The 26,290-nt window shown below is 51.0% G+C and overlaps 1 protein-coding gene across 1 annotated transcript; it reads left to right on the top strand.

Moving 5' to 3' along the window:
• LOC104509842 (calcium/calmodulin-dependent protein kinase kinase 1-like) lies at window positions 1-25,323 on the top strand (the record flags this gene model as incomplete). The annotated part of the gene is made up of 8 exons (XM_010151913.1): window positions 1-456; window positions 10,135-10,182; window positions 11,876-11,929; window positions 19,608-19,659; window positions 20,227-20,360; window positions 20,948-20,984; window positions 23,304-23,325; window positions 25,235-25,323. Coding segments are annotated over exons 1-8 (892 nt in total), but the record flags the coding sequence as incomplete, so codon positions are not given.
• Between the last annotated feature and the right edge of the window lie 967 nt (window positions 25,324-26,290).

The raw sequence follows: 26,290 nt of genomic DNA, 5'->3' as shown, positions 1-26,290 counted from the left end.
ATGGGGGACTCTCCAACAAACGCCGTGGATGGAGGCATGGACACGTGCTGCAAAGACACGCAGACTGAACTGGCAGAGCGGGTAGCAGCCATAGATGTGGCTGTTGGCCCAGACAGAAATGACCAAAATGGTGAAGGCAATGCTGAAGAAAATGACACAGTCTTTTCTGATAACATAAAAGACATCCAAAGAAATGGAGTCAACAGTGACACAGGAATGAATGAATTTCTGCCTTCCCAACGGTCAGAAGATGCTCACTGGAGGCATGTTCCCAAGAGACCTCTCACTAGACCTGTCCTATCAAGTAGGAAGTGGTCTCTTCAGGAAAGATCATCAGGAGGTTATTTGGCTTCTAGCAACACGCCAGGTTACGGTCCTTATGCCACAGGGCCATCACCACGTATAATGAGGAGGCCAACGATAGAGTCCAATCGGGTCTCCATATCAGATTCTGAGGTAGGCATGTTCTCCTCTGTAGTTGTGGTGTCAAGGTAAGGTAAGTCTTTCTTAACTGGTAGTCTTTCTTAACTTCAGTCTTTTCGAGTAGTAGATCTGAAAGCACTGTTTCTCCTAAGGGGAAAAAACCCATCCTTGAAACCAGGGATTGTATTAGCTTGGAATGGCTGAACACCTTTGATTCCATCGCCCAGATCTCTTCTGGGTGTAGCCCTGGTCCTGACACTGCCTGCTTCAGCCCTCACCTGCCTGGGGTAGTCCTGTGGAGGAGCTGTGACCGCTGCTGCTTAGTGGTAGCATGCAGAAGGGCTCTCGGGCTGTGCACGGCTTTGCTCTCATGTCCCTGCTGTACGTGCCCTTCGGGAGTTTATCAGTCACAGCAGCTTTGCTGCTGGTATTTTATGGTTTTAAGCTTCTGGAGATTATGTATCTCCTATTGTGTTTTGCCATTATTGAAGGCATGATTTAATTTTATAAAGAGCTTAAATGCACTGGTGTTTCATACTTATGTCAGGATTTTCCTCTGTCTTGAAAGCATTTGTAACAGCGGTGGTAACAGAGGGCCGTGACTCCCCCTCTCCTTCACAGGAGTGTCTCTGGCTGTCTGTGGTCATTCCTACTTGTCCAGCTGCTCTCCTGGTACTGGATCTGGGCTCAGACCTCTCCCAGAGGTGTAGCACGCTGTAGTCAAGTGTACTGATGGAAGTGCCTGCTGGTTGAAGTTCCCTGTGTTGTACCGGATGGGGAAACCCGTCCCCTTCTGCTGTTCCAGGGAAGGACAAGGAGGAAGGCATCTGCAGCTTTCCTTTCCAGCCTTTCCCACTGGCATGCATGCTATCACCTGCTGTCACGGGGAGCAGAGAGAGGGGCTGCAACACCACACTGCCTGGCGTTGCACCGAAGATACTGAACCTGCAGCAGTGCCTGTGAGAAAGGGACCTGCCGATCAAAGTGAGGCTTCAGCAGGGCTTTCTTTGAAAGCCAGGCATGATGGAGGTGGTGCAGATGGGTGGTTGTGGAAGCAAAATGCTCTGTAAAATGCTACTGGCTGGGGAGGGATTTTTAAATAGGGAATGGGCTGTCTGGAGTACTGGAGAGGGGACATGATCTCTGCAGGGCTGGCATCTAGTTTGGGAAAAAACGCTCATATGTGAATTATCCCTGAAGCCCAGGCTGTGTGTTTCTTGAGATTTTTATCTGCTCTTTGTGGAGGACGAAACCCCAAGTTTCCCTTGCCTTGCCATTTCCCTGAGGCTCTCACCCGGTGAACTCGCCTCCGCCGCTGTGTGCAGGCACTGAAGCCAGGCAGAGAGCAGCTGGGGGTTTGGGACCAGTGTCCATCGGACTCTTCCTCACCCCGTCCAACGGGGAACGTGTTGCTGAACATGGCTCTGCCAGTGCCACTGCGACAATATGTTGCACTGTGGCACTCCCGACCGTGATGCTGAAATCCCATTGTGGTCCCTGTGTCATAATGGACCAAAACACTGGAGTTTAGACTTTTTCTAGTGTTGGCTTCAGGTGAGCTGGAGCCTAACAGCTACGTGGCTTAGTGTTTCCCCCCTGAAAAGTGGGTGTTTTCCCCTTGCATATCTGAGAGGATGGGTGCTGTGCACAGGCAAATAAGCCGTTGTTCTCTGGAAGTTTTGGAAGTCACGTTAGCTGAGATGGGCCGTGGCACCCCTGGCTGATAAGAGGATATCTGCAGAAGGTGCGCTGCAGAGATTGCAGCTGCTTTGACAGCAGCCCTACGTAATAAGGGAGACCGGGGGGGAGAGGAGCCGGTTCTTGGAAGCGGACGTGACTTGTGTGCCAGCTCTCCCATCCTGCAGTACTTTGGCTGTGCCAGGAGTGAGGCTTGTCTGAAATCTGTTTCAAAGTAACTGCAGTCGAGTATGACTAGCACATTCCCATCTGCAAGAAAATTCAAAATAGTCCATCCACTTGCACAGCATCTGCATCCTGGGGAGCCATCGTTATTGCCTTGGGGTAGGAAATGCTTGGCTTGAAATGCAGATGAGGATCGCAGCATTCCCCTGCTCCTGCAGCAACCCTTTACGTAGTCCTGAGTTTTTAATGGTCGTTTTGATACAACTATTTAGAGCCCTGCTCTGGTGCAGCCTAGATGCTTAACAAAGCCGTGCTCATCAGAAAGCATCATTCATATTAATGGAGAATCACTGTGGTAGGAGGGGGATGGGAGCCCAGGAGAGAGCTGTGCGCATTTGGAGGTGGGGTGCTCCTGGGAGCTGTGCTTCATCTTCCCAGCTTATAGGGACAGTGTCTGTATCCTATGAGGAGCAGCAAAAGGACTAGGAAGATGCATGCTTGTTTATGGAATGAAGTTTGGGCTGGCCACTGAATAATGAGAAACGTGTTGGGTGTGTGACAGCAAGGCGAGCGTGCAGCCTGTGCGCAGCCCAGTGTCCTGCAGGTGACCTACCGGTTGCTGCGAAGTGGTTGTTGCGGGGTCTTGTGTGAGAGGCACTGACAGTCCAAAGCTGAGCTGTACAGCTAACGGATACAGCGGGGAACTCGGAGATAAATGGAGAGCAGATCTTCTGTTGCTGCATGCATTTGCTCAGTACGGTTGCTGTGAGCAATAGCAGAGCCTTCCACATGGACAGGGAAGACTGACCAGTGCCAGGAGGTGGGACAGGGCTTCTAAGTTACGGAGGCTCCATGTTGAGGCTTCTGGTCCTATGGGGAATAAAACAACCCTGTGATGAGAAATACAATCGTGGTGTACTCAGCAGCAGCTGCTGTTGTGTTTTCTGTTAATCATCTTGATACAGAGCCCTTCAGTGAGCAAGGAGGCTGCTAGGTCACTGACAAGATCCAGCTCACCGGTCACAGCATTGCCCCGGTCTCCCTGCAAATGACTCTTTTGACACATCGTGTTCTAGGCAAGCTGCACGTTTGTACTCGAGTCCATGTCTCTCACCTGCTTTGAGCCATTTTGGAGTTGCCCCTTTCTCCCTGCACCGAGTATCCATCATCATCTGTCAGTGCCTTCCAGGTGGCAGGACATCCATTGCGTGGCTTGTGGCCACTGTCCAGGCGAGTTACAGTCTGTGCAGAAATGAAGTTGGTGAGCGTTCGGACTTTATCAGTGGCACACGTGGGGGTGCCATCCATCAGGAGCAGAGATGGATGGCAGAGCTGCGTGTCAAAATTTCCTGCGTTCTGCCGATAGCCATCTAGGGTTGGATCTGCTCTCCCTCTCCAGTGATGGCAGGAGTAGCAGCTCACTGCCTTGCTGTCAGCGGTTCTGTAGCCTCGACTGGCCTGGAGAAATAAGGGAGAGGTGAGCTATGGGGAGACTGGTTATGGGGGTGCAGCAGAGGTGAGTTCTCTGCTGAATTATGGAAGAACCATGTGTTCAGTTAGAGAGACACTGCTGAGCTTTTTGATGCTGGTTTAATACTTGTTCACAGGCTGGGAGGAAAACTTCTATTCAGGGATCAGAGAACTGAGTGCTGAAGCTGGCCCCATGACACTGCAGGAGGATTCATCCAGCGCTGCGAGCGAGCAGGGAGCTGGGCTGTCTCGTCCCCAGGAGCCATGCTGCAGATGCCTGCCTTCTCAGCAGGGTTTCTTGGGTTTGGTATTTAGGAAGATGGCAGGTCCTGGGCTGGCAGGGCTGCAGCAGGGGCAGTTCCCAATCAACCCAGCAGAGACACCAATTTCCCTGGGACAGAGAGTTGGCAGATGCTGATGTCTTGCAGCTGCTGCTGACAAGTCTGGATCTGCAATATTAACTCTGCAAGAGAAGTAACCTGTTCTGCTCTCCTGACAGCGTTACTGTGTACTTAATTAACCTGATCTGCCCTATCTCTATTAAAATTGGTCTGTAATTTAAAAAAAAAAAATCCTGCTTGTTCCCCTCCTTTCTTAGATGATTCATGGACTGTGGCCTGGAAGGTCCTTTCAGCACTGCCTTCTCTGGTAGGAGTGCCCGCTGGGCTGGTGGGATTTCTGCTGCCTTGGCTGCCCATCAGTGCTTCACTCTAACAAGGGATGGCTTTGCCTTTAGCTGTGGCAAAGAAGTGATTAAGCTGAAGCTACTAAGGGTACATAACTGCAGAGCAGAGGTGCAGGCCCCAGAGTTTAGGTCGCTGGCCCACATTGCCTCTGTTGGTGTGACGTTCCTGGCTCCTGCTCAGTGTTGACAGCATTGCACAAGGAGAGGGTTTTCCTGGGGCTGCTAAAAGCAGCTTCTGCTTTGCTGTGCAGATGATGCTCTGGTGCTGTTATGTGCCGGGGGAGAGCCTTTGAAGATGTTGGTGCAGACTGATGGGCATCTTGTCGTTGTCTGACAGAGCTCGTCCCACCTAAAATGGCGAAGTTTGTGTCTCTGAAAGGGTAGAGGTGCTGCTTGTTGGAAAGTGGCATTTGAAAATGCAGTGCTGGGGTTTTTTTATTCTACCATCCCAAACCAAACTTTTGAGGTAGCAAAGAAATCTCTTATTTGGAGAGTGGCTAGAAGAAGAATAGAAGATGTCTTTTTCCAGGCTTTCTCCCCAGACCTGCCAGCAGTGTTTATTGCTTTATATATACAGTCACTTCTGGCTGAATTGTCCTTTCTTTCAAACGGTCCCTTTCTCTCCCTGCATCCATCCACTCCCTGGTATCCTGGTTCTTCTAGCCCTGGTGTCTGCGTGGTCTCTCCACTCTCAGGGATCAGGAGTAGATTGTTGCAGCTCCCTGCTGCCTGGGCAGTCCCCCACGTCATGGCCGTGGGCTGTGGCCATGTGTGCTTTAGCATCAGTGGAGAGGATGAGTCAGGCCAGTGAGTTCTCCCTCCTCGGAGGGAGAAGGATGAGCTGACAAAGGGAATTTTCCTACGCTTCATGTCCATGGCTTATCCCAGAGACATGGAAAATAAATGGCTGCTTTGTCCTTTCTTTCCTTGGCTTTCTAAATCTTTATCATAGGCCTGCTGCCTGTTTGGCCAACTGGTGTGAAGAGCTGTGAGAGGCAGTGCTTCGGTGCTGGGCTGATCTGGGTCTCCCGCTCCTCCAGTCTCTGGGAGCTGCCTGGTTTTCTTCTTGAGGTCCTGATTTCCTTGCTGTGCACAAAGGTAAACCCAGGTGTGGCCAGGGCAGCAGCAAGGGCCAAGCTCCCTTGCAGCATGGGCTGGAGAGCTTCCTCTTCCAGCCCCACGAGTCCCCCAGAGTCATTTCTCCGGGAGATACTACTGTGGTGCTCAAACTAGAGCTCTCTTGAAAAGATCAAAGATACTTGGAAAACATTTCTTCAAAGAAGAATCCCCCGCAGGCATTGCTAATTTCTTTTCCTTGGATTAATTAACCTTTAAATAAAGATACCTTCCCAATTTGGCTACGGGCCATGATTTGAGGAGGAGAAAGCCCAAAGCTGCAGTTGCAGAGGGGCTGGAAAAGGGCTGCCCTTGTCCTACTGGTCCCAGCCCCTTTTATTCTTCCAGCCACTCTCCCAGCGATACCCCAGGGCCGCAGCAGGTACTCGGGCTCCCACATCCAGCTTCGGGGCTGGAAAAGGGCTGCCCTTGTCCCACTGGTCCCAGCCACTTTTATTCTTCTAGCTGCTCTCCCAGCGATACCCCAGGACCACAGCAGGTGCTCAGGCTCCCACATCCAGCTTCAGGGCCTGGGGTGGGTGAGCCCAGCCAGCAGTGCTGAGCCTCTGCCTTGCACTTTCTGCCCAGCCGTGGCCAGTGCTCCTGCCAGCAGCCAGTCCTGAGGGGCTTCCAGTTTGGCACTGGGCTTTGGATGTTTAAAAATCTGTTTATTTTTCTTACATCCATGAGCTCTGGGCTTCCTGTGTGTCCTTTTCTGTCCCTGGACAACTTTCTAATTTGTCTTCATTGCTGCCACTAATGCCCTATTCTGGCTTGTATTTTCATTTTGTCTGGTTTTAGAACTGCTTCCACTTCCTTTCCAGACAGGATGAGTTTATACCAATGTTGTCTTCATTACTGGCTTTTGGTTCCCAATTTTCTTTTCCATGCTTCTCTTTAAAGTGTATCTCTGAATTGCTGAAACTTAGAATTCTTTTCAGATTGGTGAATTTGGCTTCATTGAGAGGGCAATATATTGTGTATGTATGTAGGCAGTCTGATTGTTTTTGGAAATGTCTTACTTCGGAAACCAGCTCAGGTTCTTCCTTCCCATCCCCATGCCCCCCTCGGTCAGCAAATTTCTCAGTTCCTCAGGGTTCCTCTCAAACGGTGGCAGCAGTGGATTTATGGAATTGGGCCTGGACTCTGCACTTCGCTGCACTTCATGAATTTTGATCAATTTTTGTTTTCTGTGGCATTGATTCCCCCTTCCCTCTCCTGAGCAATACCTTGGACATGTTAACAAATGGGGCATCTTGTTTTTTAAGGTGGAACAATAATTGCATGCTTGGAGGACCACAGCAGCCTAATTTGCTGACAGCTTTTCATTAAAGGATCTCATTAGGGTTTTTGCTGTGTTCGTATTTATCAGCACTTGCAAATACATTGGCGTGATGAAATCAAGAGGATTGTACAACGTTATCTTTAAGAAACACTTGGCCCAGAGAGAGGTGTTTCTCTCTGATAAAGGAGTAGTACAATTATCCCACTTCCTGCAGGAGAACCAAACTTAACAGCCGTGCCAGTCTGCAGCAACACGTGGCAGGAGGCGCTTGGGCTGTGAATGATGGCCTTTCCGCAAGGGGAAAAAAAAAAGGTAGGAAGCACCTATAATCTGGTTTGATTTTTGCTGTGTTCAGCTCAAGTGCTCGAAGCATCATAGGGGCAAGGTGATAGTGCTTCTCACCAGTAATGAACTGAGTGGAGAGCGATGGAGGGGAGATCAGGTGGGATGCGGCAACAGCGAGTGTAAACTCAGAGGCTTCAGGCGGTCGGCCTGCTGCGGGACAGAGGGGTAGCTTCTAGCCAGAGGTAAGAGGGCTGCTGGGAAGGGGGTCGAGTCAAAGGATTTGGTGCCTCACACGCAGGGACAAGGCATAGTTGCACTAAATGCTGTGTAAGGGCGTTCGCCCAGCTGCATGGACTACATCCCACACAAAAGGCCCTGTTTTCTTGGGAAGGAGGGAAAAAATCCCGCCGTGGCTTCCACGGCAGCGCGTCGGCAAGAAGAAGCACTGAACTTGCTGCTTTAGGGATGCCACCTTGGCTTGAAACAAGGTACTGAGTGCAGCCCAAAGAGTACATGGCTGCAAGTAAAAGGCTGTATTTACTCCTACAAGTAATCCCTGCTCGGGGGAGGAGCCTGATAACAGGACCTGGTCATTGCAAGCTTGCTGGTTTGAAGAGCAGGAGATCCTCAGGTGGTTGGAGGCTTCCTCGGGGTAGGGGGGCTGCTTTTCCTGCCTGTCTTGGACACTGTGGTGGGTACTTCCCCATCCCTGCAGCACTGCAGCTTTGCACAGGACAAGGCGAAGGGTGCAAACCTGAGCAGGGGGAAACCCACGGCAGGAGACATCCGCAGAAAACTGCTCCTGCATAATTTGTGAAAATCGCCACGATAAAGCACAGCCTCGGGCTGGGAAGCAAATCTGCTGACACAGGGGTTTGAGGGGAATTTATCCTCCAGTGTCTGTACCCAGGGTTGCTGTGTGCTCCCTCGCCTCTGGGGAGGCGAGTCCTTTCTACAGAATTCAGTGGGATTTCTCTTTTCCACATATCTCTGTGGTCTTGTGCTTTACCTTGTAGCTTTTGCTGGGTCATGGTCTCTCCTCCTGTTACTCCTAGTTCTGATGGATTGGTTTTTGCCGTTGGAAAGATATGTGCTTTGCTACCAGCAGAGTTAATACATTTCTATGGCCCTATTACTCAAAGGTTGCTCTTTCTGTCAGGCTGGTGGAAAAATCTTCCTTCACTGGAAACAAGATCAATATTCAAATCATTCCTTGTACTTCTGACAAGCCACTGTTAGACAGCTTAAGAAGTCATCAGTTCCCCATTCCTTTATTCTCCTTCACTGTGATGATCTCTTGCGTTAGGAGTGGTTTTTAGGTGGTGATGGGGAAGAGTCAAAATTATCATGTACTGCATCCGTGCTCTAATGCATCCCGAGAGGCAGAGGAGTATTGCTTTCAGTGAGGATGCTGCATGGGGACGGGACCGTTCCACCCCCTGTTCTTACAAACAGACTGAAAGCCTCTGGCACTGCTTCTGTAGATTGTGGGGCTATTTTGGAGTTTACGGGAAGGCCAATCTACCTGCCTGCATATTTCTATCAGCTTTGTTCCCAAAGAAGTGCCTGGTGCAGACGTTGGAAGCAGATTTCCAGCCTGCTGTACTGCTTGGCAACCTCAGGGAGGAATACCATGTTTTAAATGCTCCTTGGGGAAGTGTATCCCACCTAAGGCCCATCCCACACCATGTGTTGTGGTTGGAAGCTCCCCCTTTCCCGCACCCCATCGAGTTTAGGGCTGTCCCCTCCGCTGTAAGGCATTAAGGGCTGTGTCTTGCAAGGACCAAAGCAAAAGCCACTGGAGATCACCCTCCCCAGTGCTGGCGCTGCGGAGATTGCCACAGGAGCACTCTGACTTTGCCAGGAGCTTTGGAGCGAGGTGTGTGCTGTCCTTCTGCAGACTCCGTGGCAGTGGCTGAGCCGGGCAGGACCCCTGGGTGCTCCCGGGCAGCCCCAGGGAGAGCTTGGTGCGGACACTGCATGGTGCTCACCCTGCGCCCGTGGTCTCGGGTCCCTCGGGCTCTGCGGCATCTGGGGTTTGCCGCTTGTAATTAGCGAGGGTGGAGGGGTTGGCTCCAAGTGAAATGCAGTCGTGGAGGTTTTGCTGCTGCTGTGAAAGTTTTCTGTTAGGTAGTACAGTACTTAAGGAAGTGGTGGACCTGGAATCTGGTGAGTGCGTGGCTCCTCTGTTCTGCCTCGGCTCCAGCAGTTGACACCTGGGGCCACCATCACTCCCCACATGGTTCCCAGTCTGTCAAGTAGCTCAGCATCCCATCATTACACCCTTGTCACAGCTTGCTGGGGGTCTGCACCCACCACCCTTCCAGCCCTCGGGATATCAGCGCTGGGTAGCTTGCAAAAGAGATCAGGCCTGCTTTGGGGTGATTTATTTTGGCAAATACTGCGTTAGCTGAAGGGATTCTGTTGTTTGTGTTGCACTGCAAAGGTGCTCGGCTCTGTGTGCCCTCCTCAGGGAGCAGCCTGTGATCCAGATGATGCTTCCCCTGGGTGCAGCCCCAGCCTTGGTGTGTGGCCCACAGAGGGTCCCTGTCTTTGCCAGGCTCATGTTGGGAAGGGTGTGTGCTCACACTGCAACCCTGGGGCTGGCGTGGGTGCTGGGAGGTGGGAGCTGCCAGCCCATGAGACCCCCCTGAGCCGGGGACGGGTGTTTTTCTCCTTGGTGTTGAACAGTCCAATGTAGATGGTTAATGTAAAGTGGCTTTGGGGCTGCTGTCAGTCTCACCAGGCTGAACCTGTAGTGATGCTGGGGAATCAGGATGGAGGGGTCTCTGGCATTACACCAGCACAGTCAGAGTCAGAATTCAACCCATAATTGCTTTCTTTTGGGCTGTCAAAAAAAATTGCAGTGCTTAATAGTGTAATGTATACCTGTTTAAATAGGATTTTGTCTTCCATTATTCAACATTCTGCCTCTGCTTGATGCTGGTTCAAGCTCAGTCATTTCCTTTTACCAACACTCTCATTATGTTCTCCTTCTGATCTGCAGGACTGTGTGCAGTTGAACCAATACAAGCTGCAGAGCGAAATAGGCAAGGTACGTTACTGGAGCTTGGGTTTGTCACAAGCGACCTGCATGCACGCACACAAGTATGAGTGGAAAGACTGTGCCACCCCAAGACTCCCTGCAACTTGTATGTGTTTGGGGTTGGTTGTTTGTTTGTGGGTTTTTTTTTTTCCTTATTAGTTTGAGCAAGTTTTGTTCAAGGTCAAAGCGGAGCTGCTTCCCCTGAAATCTAAATTTATTTTCCTTCCCTCTGAAGGTGGTTAAGCTGGCTCTCGTCCAACGTGTTTGCTTGCCAAATGTAGTGCTAAGAGCCTTTGCATTAATACAGCCCAACAAGGAAAGAAAACCTAAAAAAGATCAGGGCAGGTGTTTGGTCCCCATCAGGACTAGTGTAAGTTTTTATGCCCGTGAATGAGATGCGAGTTTAATTCTAGTCCACGTTTAAAAGCTGCAGAATGATTCAGAAGAGATTCCTCCAACGTTATTTAGAGGTCTGGGCTGCCAAACAGTTCAGCCACCTGCACATTTGGACATCTGCCACCGTTGCAGATGGGTCCACGAGTGACGGTGCTGTCTGGAAGCTGTACCTGCCTTTGCAGTCGAAACACTGCAGTCAGAAAGGGCTGTACCCTGAGCTGCAGAGTCCTTCCCCAAAAGTTTCATTAGCCCAAACTCCTCTCCAAAGCGAGAGGCCTCAGGGCGTGGGAGGAGGCACCCTTACCTGAGTGGGCTTTGCATTTGACTGCTGGCAGTCAGGGTGTATGGCTGGAGATACCACTGCTGGTGGTACAGCTGATGTCGTCTGAAACACGCACGGCTTCAGACACACTTATGGCTTTTGCCATTGGCTTAACTATGATTTAAGGAGAGGGTGAGGCCATCTTTCTCATAGATTTGCCCCTGCCACCTCCTTCCCTGTGGGTCACAGTGAAGGCACTCTGAGATTGGTAGGAGGTCTGCTGGACCTGCTGTGCTTCTGGATCAGCCAGATGGCTTGTCAGTCTCCTCTGAGACCAGGACCCTGATTCCAGCTCTCAGTGAAGTCCAGAGAGATGTTTTGAAGGCCATCCCACTCATTTATGCAACAGGCATCTGTCAGGGATGATACTTAGCCATGGTGGCATGTTTCACTTGTATAAATGTATAGTGTTGACACAGAACTGTGAGAAAACAGTGTTTTGGATGGAGTTTGGCTTCAGGCTGTCATTGGAGCTGTGGATACAGCAGCAATCCAGGTCTGCATCTGCCTGGGCAATATGTGCTTGGTGGAAAGCAAGCAGCTGGTCCCCACTGAAGTCCATTTGCTATCGAGATGGAGAGGTTTTGTGCTGAACATGTTCTTGTGCACAATTACCGGGAAAGGTGTTCATGCAGAATTGCCAAACCTGCACCAAAAAAAAAAAAAAAGCAAGCTTGAAAATTCTCTCTGCTCCCCACCCACATCTGAGTTAAGACAGACACAGGGGCTTTGGCTCAGGGCAGGGGGTGATGGGCTAACACTCTAACACTCAACTCCTCCAGACGCTGTTAAATCCTCAATGTCCTGTGACTCCAACAGAGCTGTGGGGTCACATCACCTGCAGACCTCGCTCGGGGTAGGCATGGCGTGGGGCCTTGAAGGTTTTTTTTTCTCCCTGTGTCAGGCTACAGTCTACCAGCCTTGAGCAGCAAGGAAAAAAGGTGAAGCTGCTGAACTGACTGTGCAATTTATGTTTATTTTTAGGGTTCCTACGGTGTTGTGAAACTGGCCTACAATGAGAACGATGACAAGTATTACGTAAGTGTCTCTCTCCTACGCTCCTCACTGCTGCTGTGCCTCGTTCCCCTTTGCCCCACTATGAGCTAGGTCTTCTCTGCCTTCCTGCTTTTAGCCTGTGATTTCTGATGTGGGTAGTGTGCAAGGAGTTGAACCTCTCTGCTGGCCATGGAGCTGCTGCCTGCACGCCTGCTCCCGTGCGATGCGAACCAGAGGGAAGCCAGGTGGGCTGCCTTATGTAACAGGCGGGGATGGCAGAGCTAGGCTGCACAAATGTATCACTGATTTGTCTTGACATTTTCAAGCTATGAAGCAGGTCACCTGAAATTAGAGGCGTGTGGGTGGTGGCATTCAGCACCTGCTGCGCGTTGGAAGATCAGCCTGGAACGAGCAGGCGTGTTTTGTAAGGAAACGGGGGCGTTTATCAGAAAGATGCTGAGCAGCGTGGCCCAGCTGGGCACTGCCTGGCTCCCCTGTGCCTTATCCCCTTGCGGGCTGCCTCCCTGTACACCGAGCGGACGTCGCTGTCGGATCCTGAGGTGTAGGGTGCAGGGCAGAAGGCAAACCTTGGCTTTTAAATCCTTTGCAGAGCTGGAGCCAGAGTTGAAGGGTTTCAGATTCAAAAAGGCTGCTGAAGGCTCCTTCTCTGTCCCTCCCCTTTCAGAGACAGGTGAATCCTAACCGTCCCAGCAGGGATTCCTGCAAAATCTGCCCGCAGACGCTCTCACGTCCCTGGGCTTGCCTGTGGCACGTTTTATTCAGGCTGAGAGCAGGAGGCGGAGAGCTGGCAAAAGGCAAACTGCCTGGCTGTGCGTGGCGGTACGGTGCCTGAAGGCTTGAGGAAACTGCTTTCCACAGTTCCTGGTGGATCCCAGGGCAGGCATCTGCCGAGCAGAGCTGGGTGGTTGCAGTGCCATTGAACCCGAACCCTGCTGCCCTCGATGCAGCCCTGCGCTTCAGCCGCTGCTCCGTACTGCGTTTGGTGAGAGGAGTCCTGCTTTCACTGCTGCAATGGAGTGGCCTCACATGGGTGAAAACGGGCCCGTCAGAGCACCCAGACGGGCTCATGTGCTGCTCGCTCCCTGTCCCAGCGCACGGAGCTGTTGGTCTTGGTACAAAGGGGAATAAGAATATGCCATGGAGATGTAAAGGATTCTAATTCTCTGCTAGTCCCCAGCTACCTTTTCCTCTCTGGCTATTGGATTTACAAGTGATGTATTAGGTTGGAGGGGCTGGGTGGGAATTGCAGGCCTTTTAGTATTCGTTAGCCTTTCTGCACTTCCAGCAGGCATGAAATTGTGGGAGAAATGTCTTGAAATGAAGGATGGAAGAGATGAGACAAATATCTGGACAAGATACCCTGAAGCTGGCCCAGCAAAGGAACCACAATTCTTTCCATCTCCTGCCCTTTCCAAGCTGACTCACCCACCGCACCGGAGCGTTGCTGTTTCCGATGGCTCCCTTTCTCCGCTGCCCTCTGAGCCCTCCCTCCTTGCCCTACAGCAGGACAGCTTGTTCTGCAGAGAGCGACGGTGCCAGCCGTGGCTTCTCTGATCTATCTGCCCCACGGCATAGGCAGGGCCAGGACCAGTGGGAGAATGGGAATGCATCACACCCTGTTTATTTCCAGCTGAAAGTGGTTTTGCTTTGAAAATTGTAACCTTTACGTTTTGGCACTGCCCTTTTGTCCTGGGAATCCCGGTGCTGTGCTGCAGGCTGCCCAGGGCGAGCAGGGCAGTTGTCAGCTCGGCAGGAGAGAGCTGGGTTCAGGTTAGCGTCGCCTGCTGCGTTCCTGTCTGTGTTTTGGATGTAGATTAATGCCGTGGACATAGATTTAGCTGGTAGATCAAAGCCAGAAGTGAAAGCTTGTGTCCAGGTTAGCCTGGTGTGTGTTAGTTAATCCCCACTTAATCTCCATTTCTTTTTCTAATCTAAGTGAACACTTTAAAGCTATGGCAGCCTGAGAGCGGCTCCATGCCTGGGCAGTGCTTCAGCCTCGCTGCCCAGAGAGGGACAGGGCGTGCAGATGCCCTTACCACCAGCATGGCAGGGACACGCTCTTTGATTTGCCCCAGTCTTCCTGTTCAAAACCTGAGGCAGGGCCTGAACCGGATCTCAGCCAGCTGACGGTGATCCTGGGAGGTGTTTGGAGTACTATGGCAGATGGAGAGATGGGACCAGAGCGAGAGAGTTGGCAGTGTTGGCCTGTGCATCATGGCAGTGGATGTCAGCATACGGGAGAGGGGAGATGGCTGCGCTGCCGAAAGGCTGGGATGCTAAAGTGCATCATGCTATCCTGCTGGGCACTGGGAGCTTCCCCCTTCCCCAGCTGCAGTCCCGTGCAGACAGGCTGTAACCTCTAATCCTTCCAGGTGCTCGTGCTTGTGTTTTCCAGGAGGGCAAGCCATGATGGAGAGACCCTCACTTTTCCAAGATGTCAAAACAGCCCAGGAGTGGGCAGACTTTTTAAAACTTTAGACAAATAGTAGCCAGTTGTGTAACTGGCTAATGGTTGCTTAGCTCCCCAAGCCTCCCAGTGGGTCTGACCCACGTCCTCTCCCAGTAGTGAGATGACATCCACACTGCTTTGCTCATCGTTCCCGTCCATGGTGGTGTTGCAGCAATGCACCCCCATCCCTTGGGGTGGGGGGATACCTCATGTGACAGCAATAGCAGTTAGTAGAAGCAGTTGTGATTCTGATAACTGGGGATGGCCTCTTCTGTGTGTTATTTATCCCCCAGTTTAGCTCTGGAGAGTTGGTTTTGTCCATGGTGAAAAGCAGTAAGAGATAATTGGAGGAAATGGGCCCTTGATTGGCCTTTAGTGAGCTGCCCCTAATAACCAGCTCCTCTGTGTAGTGTTTAGCATGAGGCCAGGACGTTGCTGCCTGCTTTACTTTCTTTAAACTAGTGTGCTGCAATAAAAAGGAGCAAAACTTCAAAGAAATCAGAACATTTTTATTGTGGAGTGTAATTCAGAGTGGGGCTCCTGATTCATGTTGAGGCATGGGGCCCTTTGCTGGCTGTCTTTGAAAAGGCAGTTTACAGGTACCAGGAGCTGAATCTAGCTCCTGTCAAAGCAAAAGGAAAGATGTCTGTTGCTTTCATGAGTTTGGGATCTGGCCTAGAATTAGGAAAAACTCTCAAGAAAAAAAGCTGATCATTAGATTTGGGGAAAAATGTAGATGGCTTGTATTTACTTTGTGGGTTTTTTAGCACTCTCCCATTAAAGATGGGAGAGTGCTTCCAAGAGCTTTATCCTTCATTGCTGTGAACAAGCACAGTGCTGTGCAGGACTGCGAAAGTGTGCTGACTTACATCAGCAGAGGCAGGGAATCTATTAGACCGAGGAATTGAACTTTCAGTGCCAAGTATGTGACCCAGTGCTCCCTCCAAGGAGTAGAGCCCACTGGGATGCGGAGCTGGCTCCCGGGGCGGAGGTCCCTGCCCTGTGCTCGGACCCTGCTGCTGCGGGGACATGCGAAGCTGTAAGAGCAGCACTCGCAGGGCTCTGCCAAGGAACCCATTACAGCTGGGAAGGTTTCAGTGTCTCAGTTTGCAGGAGATGCTTTGACAGTGACTGGGGGGAAAAAAGAAAAGCCAAGCTCTGGGAAAAAGCAGCAAATAAAACGCAGAGGCAAACGTGTCCAGGTGGAGACCTAGTTTGGAGTCATTGTGCCAATGGAATTTGATTCTGTGATGCCTTGGGTCGTGTCTCCTTCCCATTTTCAGTCTCTAAATCAGTTGCAAAGAAAAGTGGTTATGATAGACATTTGTTATGCTACTTTTGGACAAAAGCAATAGCATTGTAGGTTGTCAGTGGGTTTCTCTTCCTCCCCCTCCCGCTCTACTTCTTTTTTAATCTGGTTTCCTAAGAAACAAGATGTGTGTGATTGTGCTCTCTGCCTCTGTTTGTACCTAACAACCTTTGCATGGTGGGCTGTTTTCTACCAACTCTCAATGATGGGGAGAAATTCCTTCTAAGTTTATGAAAAGAGCTGGCTGAACAAGTGCTGCTGCCGAGGAGAAGGTGGCCAGCAACAAGCCTTGAACTCTGTAGTCCCTGGAGGATCCACTTTGGTTGCCATCCAGGTGGGAAGGGAAGGCACAGCTCCTGGGTTTCTCCTCCTCTTGATCACATAACAGCTACTGAACCACTGCCAGCTGCTCCGGTGTGTGAGGGAAATGGTGCCTGGATTCCTTTAACATCCCATGCTGTTGGGGTTATGAGGAGCTGGGTCATTGGGGTGAGAGCAGGACCCTCCAGGAGATGGCTGGGGACAGGCAAGTGTGGCTGCTCCAGGAAGGCATCCCTGCGGGGGTGCCACAGCATGCCGATGTCATTCTGCTGCTAATGTGACAAATGATGCCTGGGACAAAAGGTGACACATGCCGGAGCAGTGTTTTAGGGGCATGGCAGCTAAGCCTGTCTGGTTTAGGATTTCCTCTCAGTGTGTAGCACTCCTCTGTCCTGGCAGAGCTTCCTGAGGGATACGAGAGATGTTGGTGGACAGGACAGGTGAGGAAGGGCTGGAAATGCTCTCTGGTCTGCTCAGAATTCCTGCAGGGTGCTGTCACACACTAGCAGAGGATTTAGGTGGTTAGAAGTGACCTTTGATCAACATCCCACTGCCCTAGGAGCTGCATGTGGGGGCTGTGCACAGGTCTCTACCCTTGCAGGGCAAGTCCCTGGTAGCAAATCGAATGACATCTGAAGTGCTGGGAGAGCAGCACAAAGGATGGGTGCTGAGTTCCCTTGGCTTCAACCCTGTTATCACCCTTCCCACAGGCAGCTAATGGCCGTTTTGCTGTTGCCATTACCAGCAGCAGGATATGGGCTCAAGGTCTCGCTGTTGTGAAAGCTGCTGTGTCCCAGACATCCCTCCTCTCCATAAACCTGGGATCCTCTTTCCTTTGGGTGGCTTCCCTGTGGTTTCCAGCTGTCAGATTGCTAGGAGGAGAGCAGTAAACTTAGATAATAAACATACATCAAAGGAAAGCACACAGTTCCCGCTACCTCTTAAAGGAAAATGCCAAGACCCATGTCCATGCATGAATAGTAGGAAGGAAGGTGGGTACAAAGGCATGTGCGGAGGAAATCTCTAGGCTCCCTCTTTTCCTGAGGAAGCTGAAGCAGTGCTTGCCAGTGAAAAGGGAAAATCCCTCGGCTTGGAGCTGAGCTGGTTCTTTATCAGAAAGGCATTATCTAGGTAATTAGCTCTGCCTCTGAGTACAAATGTCTTTGGCTCTTCCACGCATGTGAGCCCGGAAGGAGAGGTTTGCTGAAACATCCCTGCATTGCTCCCGTTACATGCAGCTACAGTTCAGTGAGGAAGCCTTGTCCTGCCAGCTCGCACTGTAATTTGAGTGAGGCTTCACCGCCGTGTGCTCTGCTCTTGTGATAATTAAGTGGCTCTGGCCTGTTGCGTGACCTTTGCTCTTTGTCCCCCGTTTGCGTTTGAAAGCGCAGTGGGACAGATCTGCTCTTCTGATCCAGCCCCGCTTGTGTAGTAAGGGATACTGGTGCTTTGAAGCTGGTGTAAGCATGTCCTGGTGCTTCTTCCATCACGGTAGAGGAGGTTTAGTCAGCTCATCTGCAATATAGTAACCCCAACTCATCTCGCCATTCGCATCCTTCAAGGAGTTTGGGTGACAGCAGTAGCTTGTTCCTTCCGTTTCTGTCCCTGAGAGCAATTCTTGTCTTTGCTATTGCTCCTCTCTGTACATCCCTGCTCCCTCCGGCCTCTGCTCGGAGCTTGCCCCAGGAGGGCCTAGCCTGCTGCAGGCATGCCCGGTGGGGATGGCTCAGTTTCTCAGGCTGCGCTCCCCAAGCGTTGATGCAACTTGGGAGCTTTCAGCAGCAAATTGCATCTTCTAGTTCTTCTTTTTCTGAAGCCGCTTGCCAGAAGGCGGGGAGGACTCAAGGGTGGGATTGGAGCAAGGGAAGCCGCCTCCTCCCAGACTGGTGATGGTTGAAAGAGAAATAGGTGTTCCAATTCCTTTGATTTTTTTCCCATAGATTTTCATTATGGAGAGATAAAAGCAGGGAGAGTAGGAAGTCCTCCAGGCTTGGTCCTGGACATCTTTGGAGGTGGTTGCTCACATCTGAGATCCTCTTCCAGCAGACCGTGAATCATTTGATTGTCTGTATTGGACGCAGCCCCATGCTAAGTGACGGATAAGCACTTCGGAGTCTGTCTCTCAACACCGTTGTTTCCAACAGTTGGCTCGGGAGCTGTCAGGCAGGATTGAGAACAACACAGTGTGTCTTCTCAATTACACGGGTGCAAATCCAGAGGATTTCACTGGATCAGTCCCAGAAATAACAATCCTTTCAGTGAGCCGTGAACCTGGCTGCAGCAGGAGCACTGACAGGAGGGGGGGATCCTAGGGCGTGTGGTGGCATCGCTGCCAGGAAAAACAGCTCAAGAAGGAGCTCGCTGAAATGGTTTTGGTGAGCTGTTCCTGGTGTACGTGTTAAAAACAGGTAGTGTGCATAGAGCCTGCCTCTGTGGTATTAATGCAAAATTCCTTGGCATTTGACTGGGTCCCGTGGGAGTATTTGGTTAATTATATTTCACAGGGGTCGCTCCGGTGTGAATTACAGATTTGGATGCTTAATTGATAGGAGTAACTACCTATTCTAGGGGAAGGAGCAAGTGACCATCCCAGTTCCTGGGAGCATAGGCTGTTTTCCTAAGCAAATGGTACTGTGAGCTGGTTTCTCATGAAATATTTATCTGCTGGGCCACTTGGGGCTGTTGGAGTGGCCCTCAAAAAGGTTATTAGCGCACAGAGCAGATGGACGTGCAGAGACTGTTTATTGAATTCAGATTGCCTTTTGCCACTATCCTAATGCCAATTGGATGGCAGAAAAAATTATCCTGACCCCCTCCCACACCTCAGCTGCCTGGTTTTGCAACGGTGCCAGCATACAATCGGGTACAAGCAGGGAGGGAAACAGTTGGCAAAAGCCACTTCCCTCCCTGTGCTCTTGCACAGAGCTGGCTTCGCTGCTGATGCAGGGACGGATGCCCACAAAGTGTCTTGTTCATGGTCTTGTGCACACTGACAGATCACACTGCAGGTGCTCTGTATTGCTCTGGCACCATGGAAGAGGTCTACAGGGCAAAAATAGTGTCTGGGGGTGCAAAAGGCTGCCCCAGGCAGTGCAGAGCTGGTGGAAGGGCTGTGTCTTCGCCCTATTCTAGGTCTGTGATGTAGGTTGCAAGGGCGTTAGCTGTATGGCTGTGACACTCCAGCTCCTTTGCCTCCTAGACCCTTTGGCAAAGCAAAATACAAGGTGGAGCAGCCTTGAAGTGGCTCTGACCTGCGGCGTGGCCGTAGCATCATCCAAACCAGCAGGTACACAAAGGGCAGCTGGAGGAACCCACCTCTTCCCTCAAGCTCCTGCCCTAGATGCAGAAATTGGGATCCTTTTTCTTTGTCCAATTTAAAATAAATCAAAGCCATCTATTTTTTCATGAGGGAAGAAGATGAATGAAACAAATGCTTGGCAGTGCCTTTAGGAAGGCCTGGATCAGCGTGTGTGTTTCTTGTGGCCACCACTAGTGAGGAGACTTCTCTAGGTCAAGGAACAGACCTGAGCCAGTCCCTGGTGCCAGCGTACTCCTGGGTCACAGCAGTGAGCACTTTGGCTCTTGGTTGGTTTTAACACTGTTTTTTCTTCTTCCTTCAGGCTATGAAAGTCCTCTCCAAAAAGAAGCTCTTGAAGCAGTATGGATTTCCACGTGGGTATCTCACGTTTAGAGGTCTGCCTGTTGTCCTCAGCCAGGCAAATCTCTCTGTAGAAATGTTGTCTGCAAGGACTGCAGAACTTGGCCTCATTTGAAAGCTGCCCAAGTAGTTAGGGGCTCATTAAAAGGCAGTGGGTGGTGAAAGGGCAGGCACAACTGCAGAAAAATTCAATGCACTTAGTAATTAGGTTCCTGGCTTTGATTTTCTGAGTCTTTGAAGTGCTGGCTCTTCCATGTTCATTATCTATGAAGCCTAATTAAGTGCTGGAAGTTAGGCAGGGTAGACCCCCTCCTTCCAGCAGCTCTTCTACCCCTCAGATGGCACCTGGCTGCAGTGGCTGGGCCATGGGACCTGGCAAAAAGACCAGACTGGAAGCTGGGAGGAGCTGGTCTGAATGGGGCTTGGAGATAGCAGTTCCAGGTGGAAACTAATGCTTTGGAGTGATAAGAAGGTGATGAGATCTTTCAGAATAGCTGGAGGTGTCTGCAGAAGGGCTGCTCACTCCTGCATGCCAGGTGCTGCTGAAAACTGAGTTCCTCACCATGTTATCACACTTGCAGGTCGGCCTCCTCCCAGAGGATCAAAAGCTTCGTCTGGAGAGCAGCCAAAACCCATGGCACCACTGGACAGAGTCTATCAGGAAATAGCCATCCTAAAGAAACTGGACCATGTCAACATTGTTAAGCTGATAGAGGTGAGCTGCTTCTCCGCCCTAAACTACACTAAAACTGATTTGTATTGCAGCAGGAGGGTTTTTCTTCAACTGTTCCTACTTCATCCAAAATTGGTTTAAAATAGTAGTTCAGAAATTGAGGCTGGTGATTCCAAGTAAGACCATACCAATTATGCATGACAAACTGCCCCGCTTGCCCTGGGCTTGGGCTGGTGCCCAAGGCAGCTGGCTGTGCTGGTGGAAACTGCAGCAGGCTTTGACCGCTGAAACCTGTGTGTAGACAAGCCTGGGAAGGCGCACAAGTGCAAGGCTTCGGTGCTGTTTTTATTAGTGGCTGAGATCAGGTTAGGACAAACAGTGCCTTTATTGGTAGGCTGTTTCTCCAAATAGAGGCAGAAGCCCACGTTTTTCTGGAGACAGGAAAATCTGTGTCCTTCAAAGCCCCTTTCTTGGCAAGGATCTCTAAATATTAGCCTAAGTCACTCCCAATACTCTGCAGCTCAGCAAAGGGTACAGGGAGCAGTAAAATGTTACTTGATTTCATTTTTTTTTTCCCCTTGCTGTTTTTCTTTTCCCCTTTGCCCTTATCTCTCTGTTACCAATTACAGGTCCTTGATGATCCTGCAGAGGACAACTTGTACATGGGTAAGTGAGTCATGTATGCTAAGGGAACCATCTGGGCTTACACCTAGTGATGCAAGTAGCACGTACCAGGGTTTGGGGGCGATACCAGGAGAAAACTTGTATGGAATGCTTGTGAAGGGCCCCTTGCAGTAGGATGAAGCAGCCTCATGTCTTAGTACAGCTGTGCACATCTTGCCATGAGGACACTAAAAAGATATGCATAAGGGTGGGCAGAGCCCTCCGACTCTGGAACCTGTGTCGGTTCCAGTCCTGGAGCTGGGAGAGAAAGAAAGGGCACAGGGTGGTTTTTTGACCTCCTGGTATGAGGTTGGTCCCTCCAGAGGCAGCTGTGGATAGCGGTAGTGCCTCTGGAAAGCAGTCTCATCTCAGTGTGCTCCCTCTGACCCCCGCAGGGCACTGAGCACCCTGCTTGAGCCTCGGGACCTCCTAAGACAGCAGCATACCAGCCTCTGAGCCCAGGCCCTGCCGTGGGGTGCTCAGATGGGAGGCCATACAGAGCGTTTATGCAAGGAATTTCCACCTGTATTTTCATCTTCTCCCCCAAACCTTGCATGTGCCAGCCATGCCCTAACCCTGTTTGGGCACAGCCAGGAGGGACAATAGAGCTGGGCCAGAGGAGGGGGATGTCTAACCCTGTTACATCTCTGTTTCCCTGGAACACTTCCTGATGAGATAGGCTCAAAGCCTGCTTCTCATGAAATAATGATGCTTCTGACGCTGCCTGTGAAAGGAGGCTCTGCCTAGCAAATGAAGCTATTTGCCTTTGACAGGGCACTCTTGCCTCTCGGCTGAAGCCCCAGTGGCACAAGGTAGGGCGCCAGCCGGTGTGGTGGGGAAGGGCAGCTGAAGCCGTTGTTTAAAGGCCTGAACTCCTGGGGATGCAGATAAGGGAAGAGTTGTGGTAGCAAGCCTTTTTGTTGAATGAAAATAAATGTATAAGGAGGTTAAAAAAGCTGCAGAAGAGGGGAAAAAAAAACCCAAAAAACCCAGAAAAACCCCAAGCTCTCCCTGTGGAGTAAGGTAACAGTCCCAGAAGTGGCAGCAATAGCAGCAGGACAAGTGAGAAATCTCTTGGTCCCACTGGGGGTCGTGAGGAGGCTGCGCTGGCCCCTGGGAAGCCAACAGTGGCTGTGTCCATGTTGTCTGTGCCCCATCACCTCTTCACTTCCCTCCGCTGTGCCTGGGATCCCGTGTGTAGTTGAGGCAGAGCGATGCAGGCCAGTCAAGCTCCTGCCTCTGCAGTTCCCTCTGCAGCAAGGGGAAGCTGTGGGTGCTCGGTGCAGCTCAGGGCTCAGCCTTCTGCGAGTGTGTTTCCTCCCTCCTGCTGCTGACCCAGCCAAGTGATAACTGCATCTTTCTCCATGGAAAAGTGTCCCCCGTGACAAAGCAAAACTAGAGAAAGTGGAGTTGGCTCTTTGCTCATTACTGCTGGTGTTAAGTACTGCTGTGAGCACTCTGCGTGCTCCTTGGGAAGAAAGCAAGGGATGGTGGGTGCTGATGGAAAGTGAGTAACCTGCAACGGTACAGTATGGTTTAATAATCAAATGCTGCCACAAGCTGCGGCCTGGAGAGCAAGATGAGCCAATGCAGGCTGGCTTGATGTTTTTGTACCTTCAGCTGGTAAGCAGGCCTGTCTGGGGCTTTGGGGAGGGCAGTCTGCTCAGATTTCTTTGGAATGTGCAAGAAATCCCTTAGTAATTTGTGAGGAAAGAGCTCTCTCACTAGGTAAAGGCAGATCCTTCTCCTTTGCAGAACAGGTCAGAGACAGGATCAGAAAAACACATTGCCACTAGCCCCCTAATGAGACACACAAACTCATGTGCTTTATAAACCTCAACTCACACCAACAAATCCTCTTCAATCACTCCTGCCAGGGAGTGTTTACCTCTGACAGCCATGTAGCTGTGCTGCTGATTGACACACCAGAAATGGAGCAGCATGTTCTTACAGCATCTCGTTCGGTATCAGCAATTCAGCAGAAATATCGCACCAAACACCCTCCCTGAAGGTACTGAGTGAGTTGGGGCTCAAATCAGCAAGGGTTGACACCTTGAGTGGCAGAAATGTGGTTGATAAATTAGCACCCGCTGTCTGCTGCGTGGAGCTGGCGGGAGGTGGGGATATTTGTCTTTGCCAAAGAGATGAGTATTTTCATTTTGCATCCTCTGGTGTCCTTGTCATGGGTGAAGGAAGAGAAGTGAGTGGATATAAACTGATTTTGCAGGTATGGGAATGGATGTGTTTTTGTAGGTGCTAAAAAATGAATAAGCCTAGTCCCCTCTTCTGATTCATTCATGGTTTGATTTCCTTTTCTTGCAGTGTTTGACCTCCTGAGGAAAGGGTAAGTAGCCCTTTTGGGTTCCTTTGGGTTTAAATTTTTGGTGTTCATCATTAGCTTCCTAGGTGAAATGGAGGTTTGATGTGTATGGTGGGGCAAACCGCTCTCTGCCACCAAGGTCAGAGGAGGCAGAACCCAGCCTTTGCACTGCTACAGCCTGGAACAGTGTGGTGCTTAGCAATGGGCTGGGCAGACATGTCCCGGTGTCAGGCTTTCATCGGGAAATACAGTTGAACTAATTCCCCATCAGATGCCTGGAAGAAGAGGTTTTAACAGGAGTACTCTGCTAGGGTAACAGCCACATTGCGGCATGTACTTGCCACTTGCTGCCTTATTCTTGCCGCTAGCGATAACGTGCTGTGGGAGGCTGTTTTGTTGTCATGTTTTTCCATAGCAGGGTGATAAGGTGATGGGAGTCTCCTCATTGCTTTTTGCTACTCCTGCACTGATTCTACAGCTCTGCAGAGTCACAGCGAGGTCAGGAGAGCTGTGCCCAGGATGGGGGAGATTCCCAAAGGGTTTTTTTTTTTCTCTGGCCCCATGAACAAGCCGCTTGCAGGCTGTCAGCTCCAGCAAGTTGCTGGTGAGAGGCTCCCCAGTCTCCCTGGTGACCAGGCTGATGACTATCCTGTAGGAGAGGGGGAGGAAAAACAAAAAGCTCCTGTAATCAGCTGTGGCCAGGGAACATGCAGCTCGGCCAAGTGTACAGCCTGTCTGCCTCAAGCAGAAAGCAATTAGACTCCATTAGTGGCTCTGCCAGTCCTGCTGCTCACATTATTTATTTCTCTCTGGTTTCAGCAGCAGAAAAATGTGCATGAAGAGGGAGGGAAGGCAGTGGCAGGAAAATGCAAATGGGAGATGAAGGTCATTGATCAAATGGCATCAAGGGAGAAGAGAGAAATGATGCAGGAAGGATTTGCTGCTGGGTGCTGAGGGGAAGAGCTGTGGAGCCTGATTTTGGGAATGGGCTAGTCTCAGACAGGGTTTGGCTTGCAAGGACGGTGATTCAGGAACACTCGCTTCAATCCAACTTGAGTCAGTGGGTATATGTCCAAACACAAGGCCAAGCTCCCGAGCACAAGCAGGATTAGCCCCCAGTGCAGTGAAGTCCTTAGCTCCTGCCATTCATCTGCTGGGGAACAGAAGTTGCTGACTAGCTCTTAGAGTCTCTTTGTCCTTAGCTTTCAGCAGGCACAGGCAGATGAGGGGCTTTTAGAGGATACTATGCATCTCTCAGGAGTGGCAGCATTCAAAGGAAAGGAGAGGAGAAGCTGACCAGGTAACCTTGGCTGTTCAGGGCTGAATGGCTCAGTTCTGGTGGTGGCTGAACCCTGAGCGGCTAAATAGGTTTTCAGAGCAGTTTAGCACAATACACTGGAAATATTCCCACTTAACCTTTGAGTTAGTGGTTCATGTCTAGATTCTGCCTTGGTTTAGACCAGCTGTGTGCTGCTGTTGCTTCAGGACTGAGCCCCAGCAGGCACAACATCCAGTGCACAGCAACAGGCACTCTGTCCCTGCTGCTGCCTGGTACCTCCTGATGATGCTGGTGCTCACAGCCATGAGAAGCTTTAGCAAGAAACCCAAGGCCAGATCCAGTTTTGTTCTTTCCCCACACTTTTTCCATTTGCCTTATTTAGGGCAGACAGCAGCAGTTAATCCTGATGTTGATGAGGGCTCTGTAGCTCATACTGGCTCAGGGACTGTGCAAAGCCACCCATCACTGCCAGCCAACCTCGCTAACCTAGGCCACAGCAGGTCCAGAAGGGATGGCTATGCCACCATCCTGCATTAGAGCACCCAGAACCTCTTGGGAGACTGGCCCTCAGTGCTGGAGAACATGAGCATCCTCCAGCAAGGAGTGTGCTGCCATTCTCCAAAGTACTTAGGTTGCTCTCCCTCTTCCTAACAGGCCTGTCATGGAGGTACCAAGTGACCAGCCCTTCAGCGAGGAGCAGGCTCGGCTCTACTTCCGAGACATCGTCTTGGGCATCGAGTACTGTGAGTACCACCAGCACTGGCAGCGGCTTTGCAGAGCACGTGGTGGCCTCCTGCTCAGCTGAGGAGAAGCTTCCTGGCTCTGCTGGGCTCTCAGTTGAGTGAGCGAAGTCCCCTCGAATTGCACATGATGGGGTTTGCAGTTGGTGGTGGCCCCACTCAGCTCAGACGTACCCAGGCAGTATCACAGATGCTGGGAGCAAGAATTTCTTAGAAAACAGACATTAGGAAAATAGTGGCTTCCTTTTTTCTTCCATTTATCTCTCTTTGGAGGGTTTCTTGGAAGGCAGTAGCAGAGCCAGAAAGTGGGTGTTTGCAGTGATGTGGGCTGAGTCAGTTGTCTTCAGCTGGAGCAAATTCCTGGCTCTAGCTTAGCACAGCAAGCACCGGCCATGGGGAGAGCTGGCAAGCGGCCTGGGAAGGGTATCTGTATGTGCCCTCTGCAGCATCAGTCTGAGCGACTCCTGTCACTCAGGCCTGCGGGGTGATGAGTCCAGCACTGCTGTGCCCTCTCTGGGAGATAGTGTGTTCCCAGGCTCTGTCTGGAGACTCCAGCAGCAGGTTCCTCTTTCTAGCCTATTTGATTATTGTCACTTTTTTTCAGTAAGACCTGAGCGTACAGAGAGGCCATGATAGGTCTGTCAATGGCAACAGGCATCTTTATGGCCCCACTGTAGTTGATGCTGGCATGAATCTGGCCGGGGTGGCAGAAGGGGGGTCCCTGAATTGAAGACAGAGTGGTCTGTGTGCTGGCATCTTGTGAACGTGGGCCCCAAGGAGCAGCGAGGGCTGGCTCGTGTTTCCCCTCGTGGGCTCTTAAGGGCAGCATGTCCATGTAAGCGCTTGCTCGCTGCAGCAGGGGGATGTGAGGCTGTCAGATGGTGAATTTTGCTCATGGCTCATCTGCAGACCTTGTGCTCTAGCCTTCGTGGCTGGGCTGCTCTTCTGTGCCAGCCCTGGGGGGATACCA

This window comes from Eurypyga helias, unplaced genomic scaffold (genome assembly GCF_000690775.1).
Source record: "Eurypyga helias isolate BGI_N326 unplaced genomic scaffold, ASM69077v1 scaffold7490, whole genome shotgun sequence".
Classification (NCBI taxonomy): Eukaryota; Metazoa; Chordata; class Aves; order Eurypygiformes; family Eurypygidae; genus Eurypyga; species Eurypyga helias.
The sequence above is the reverse complement of the archived record's forward strand: the minus strand, read 5'-3'. Positions and strand labels throughout refer to the sequence as shown.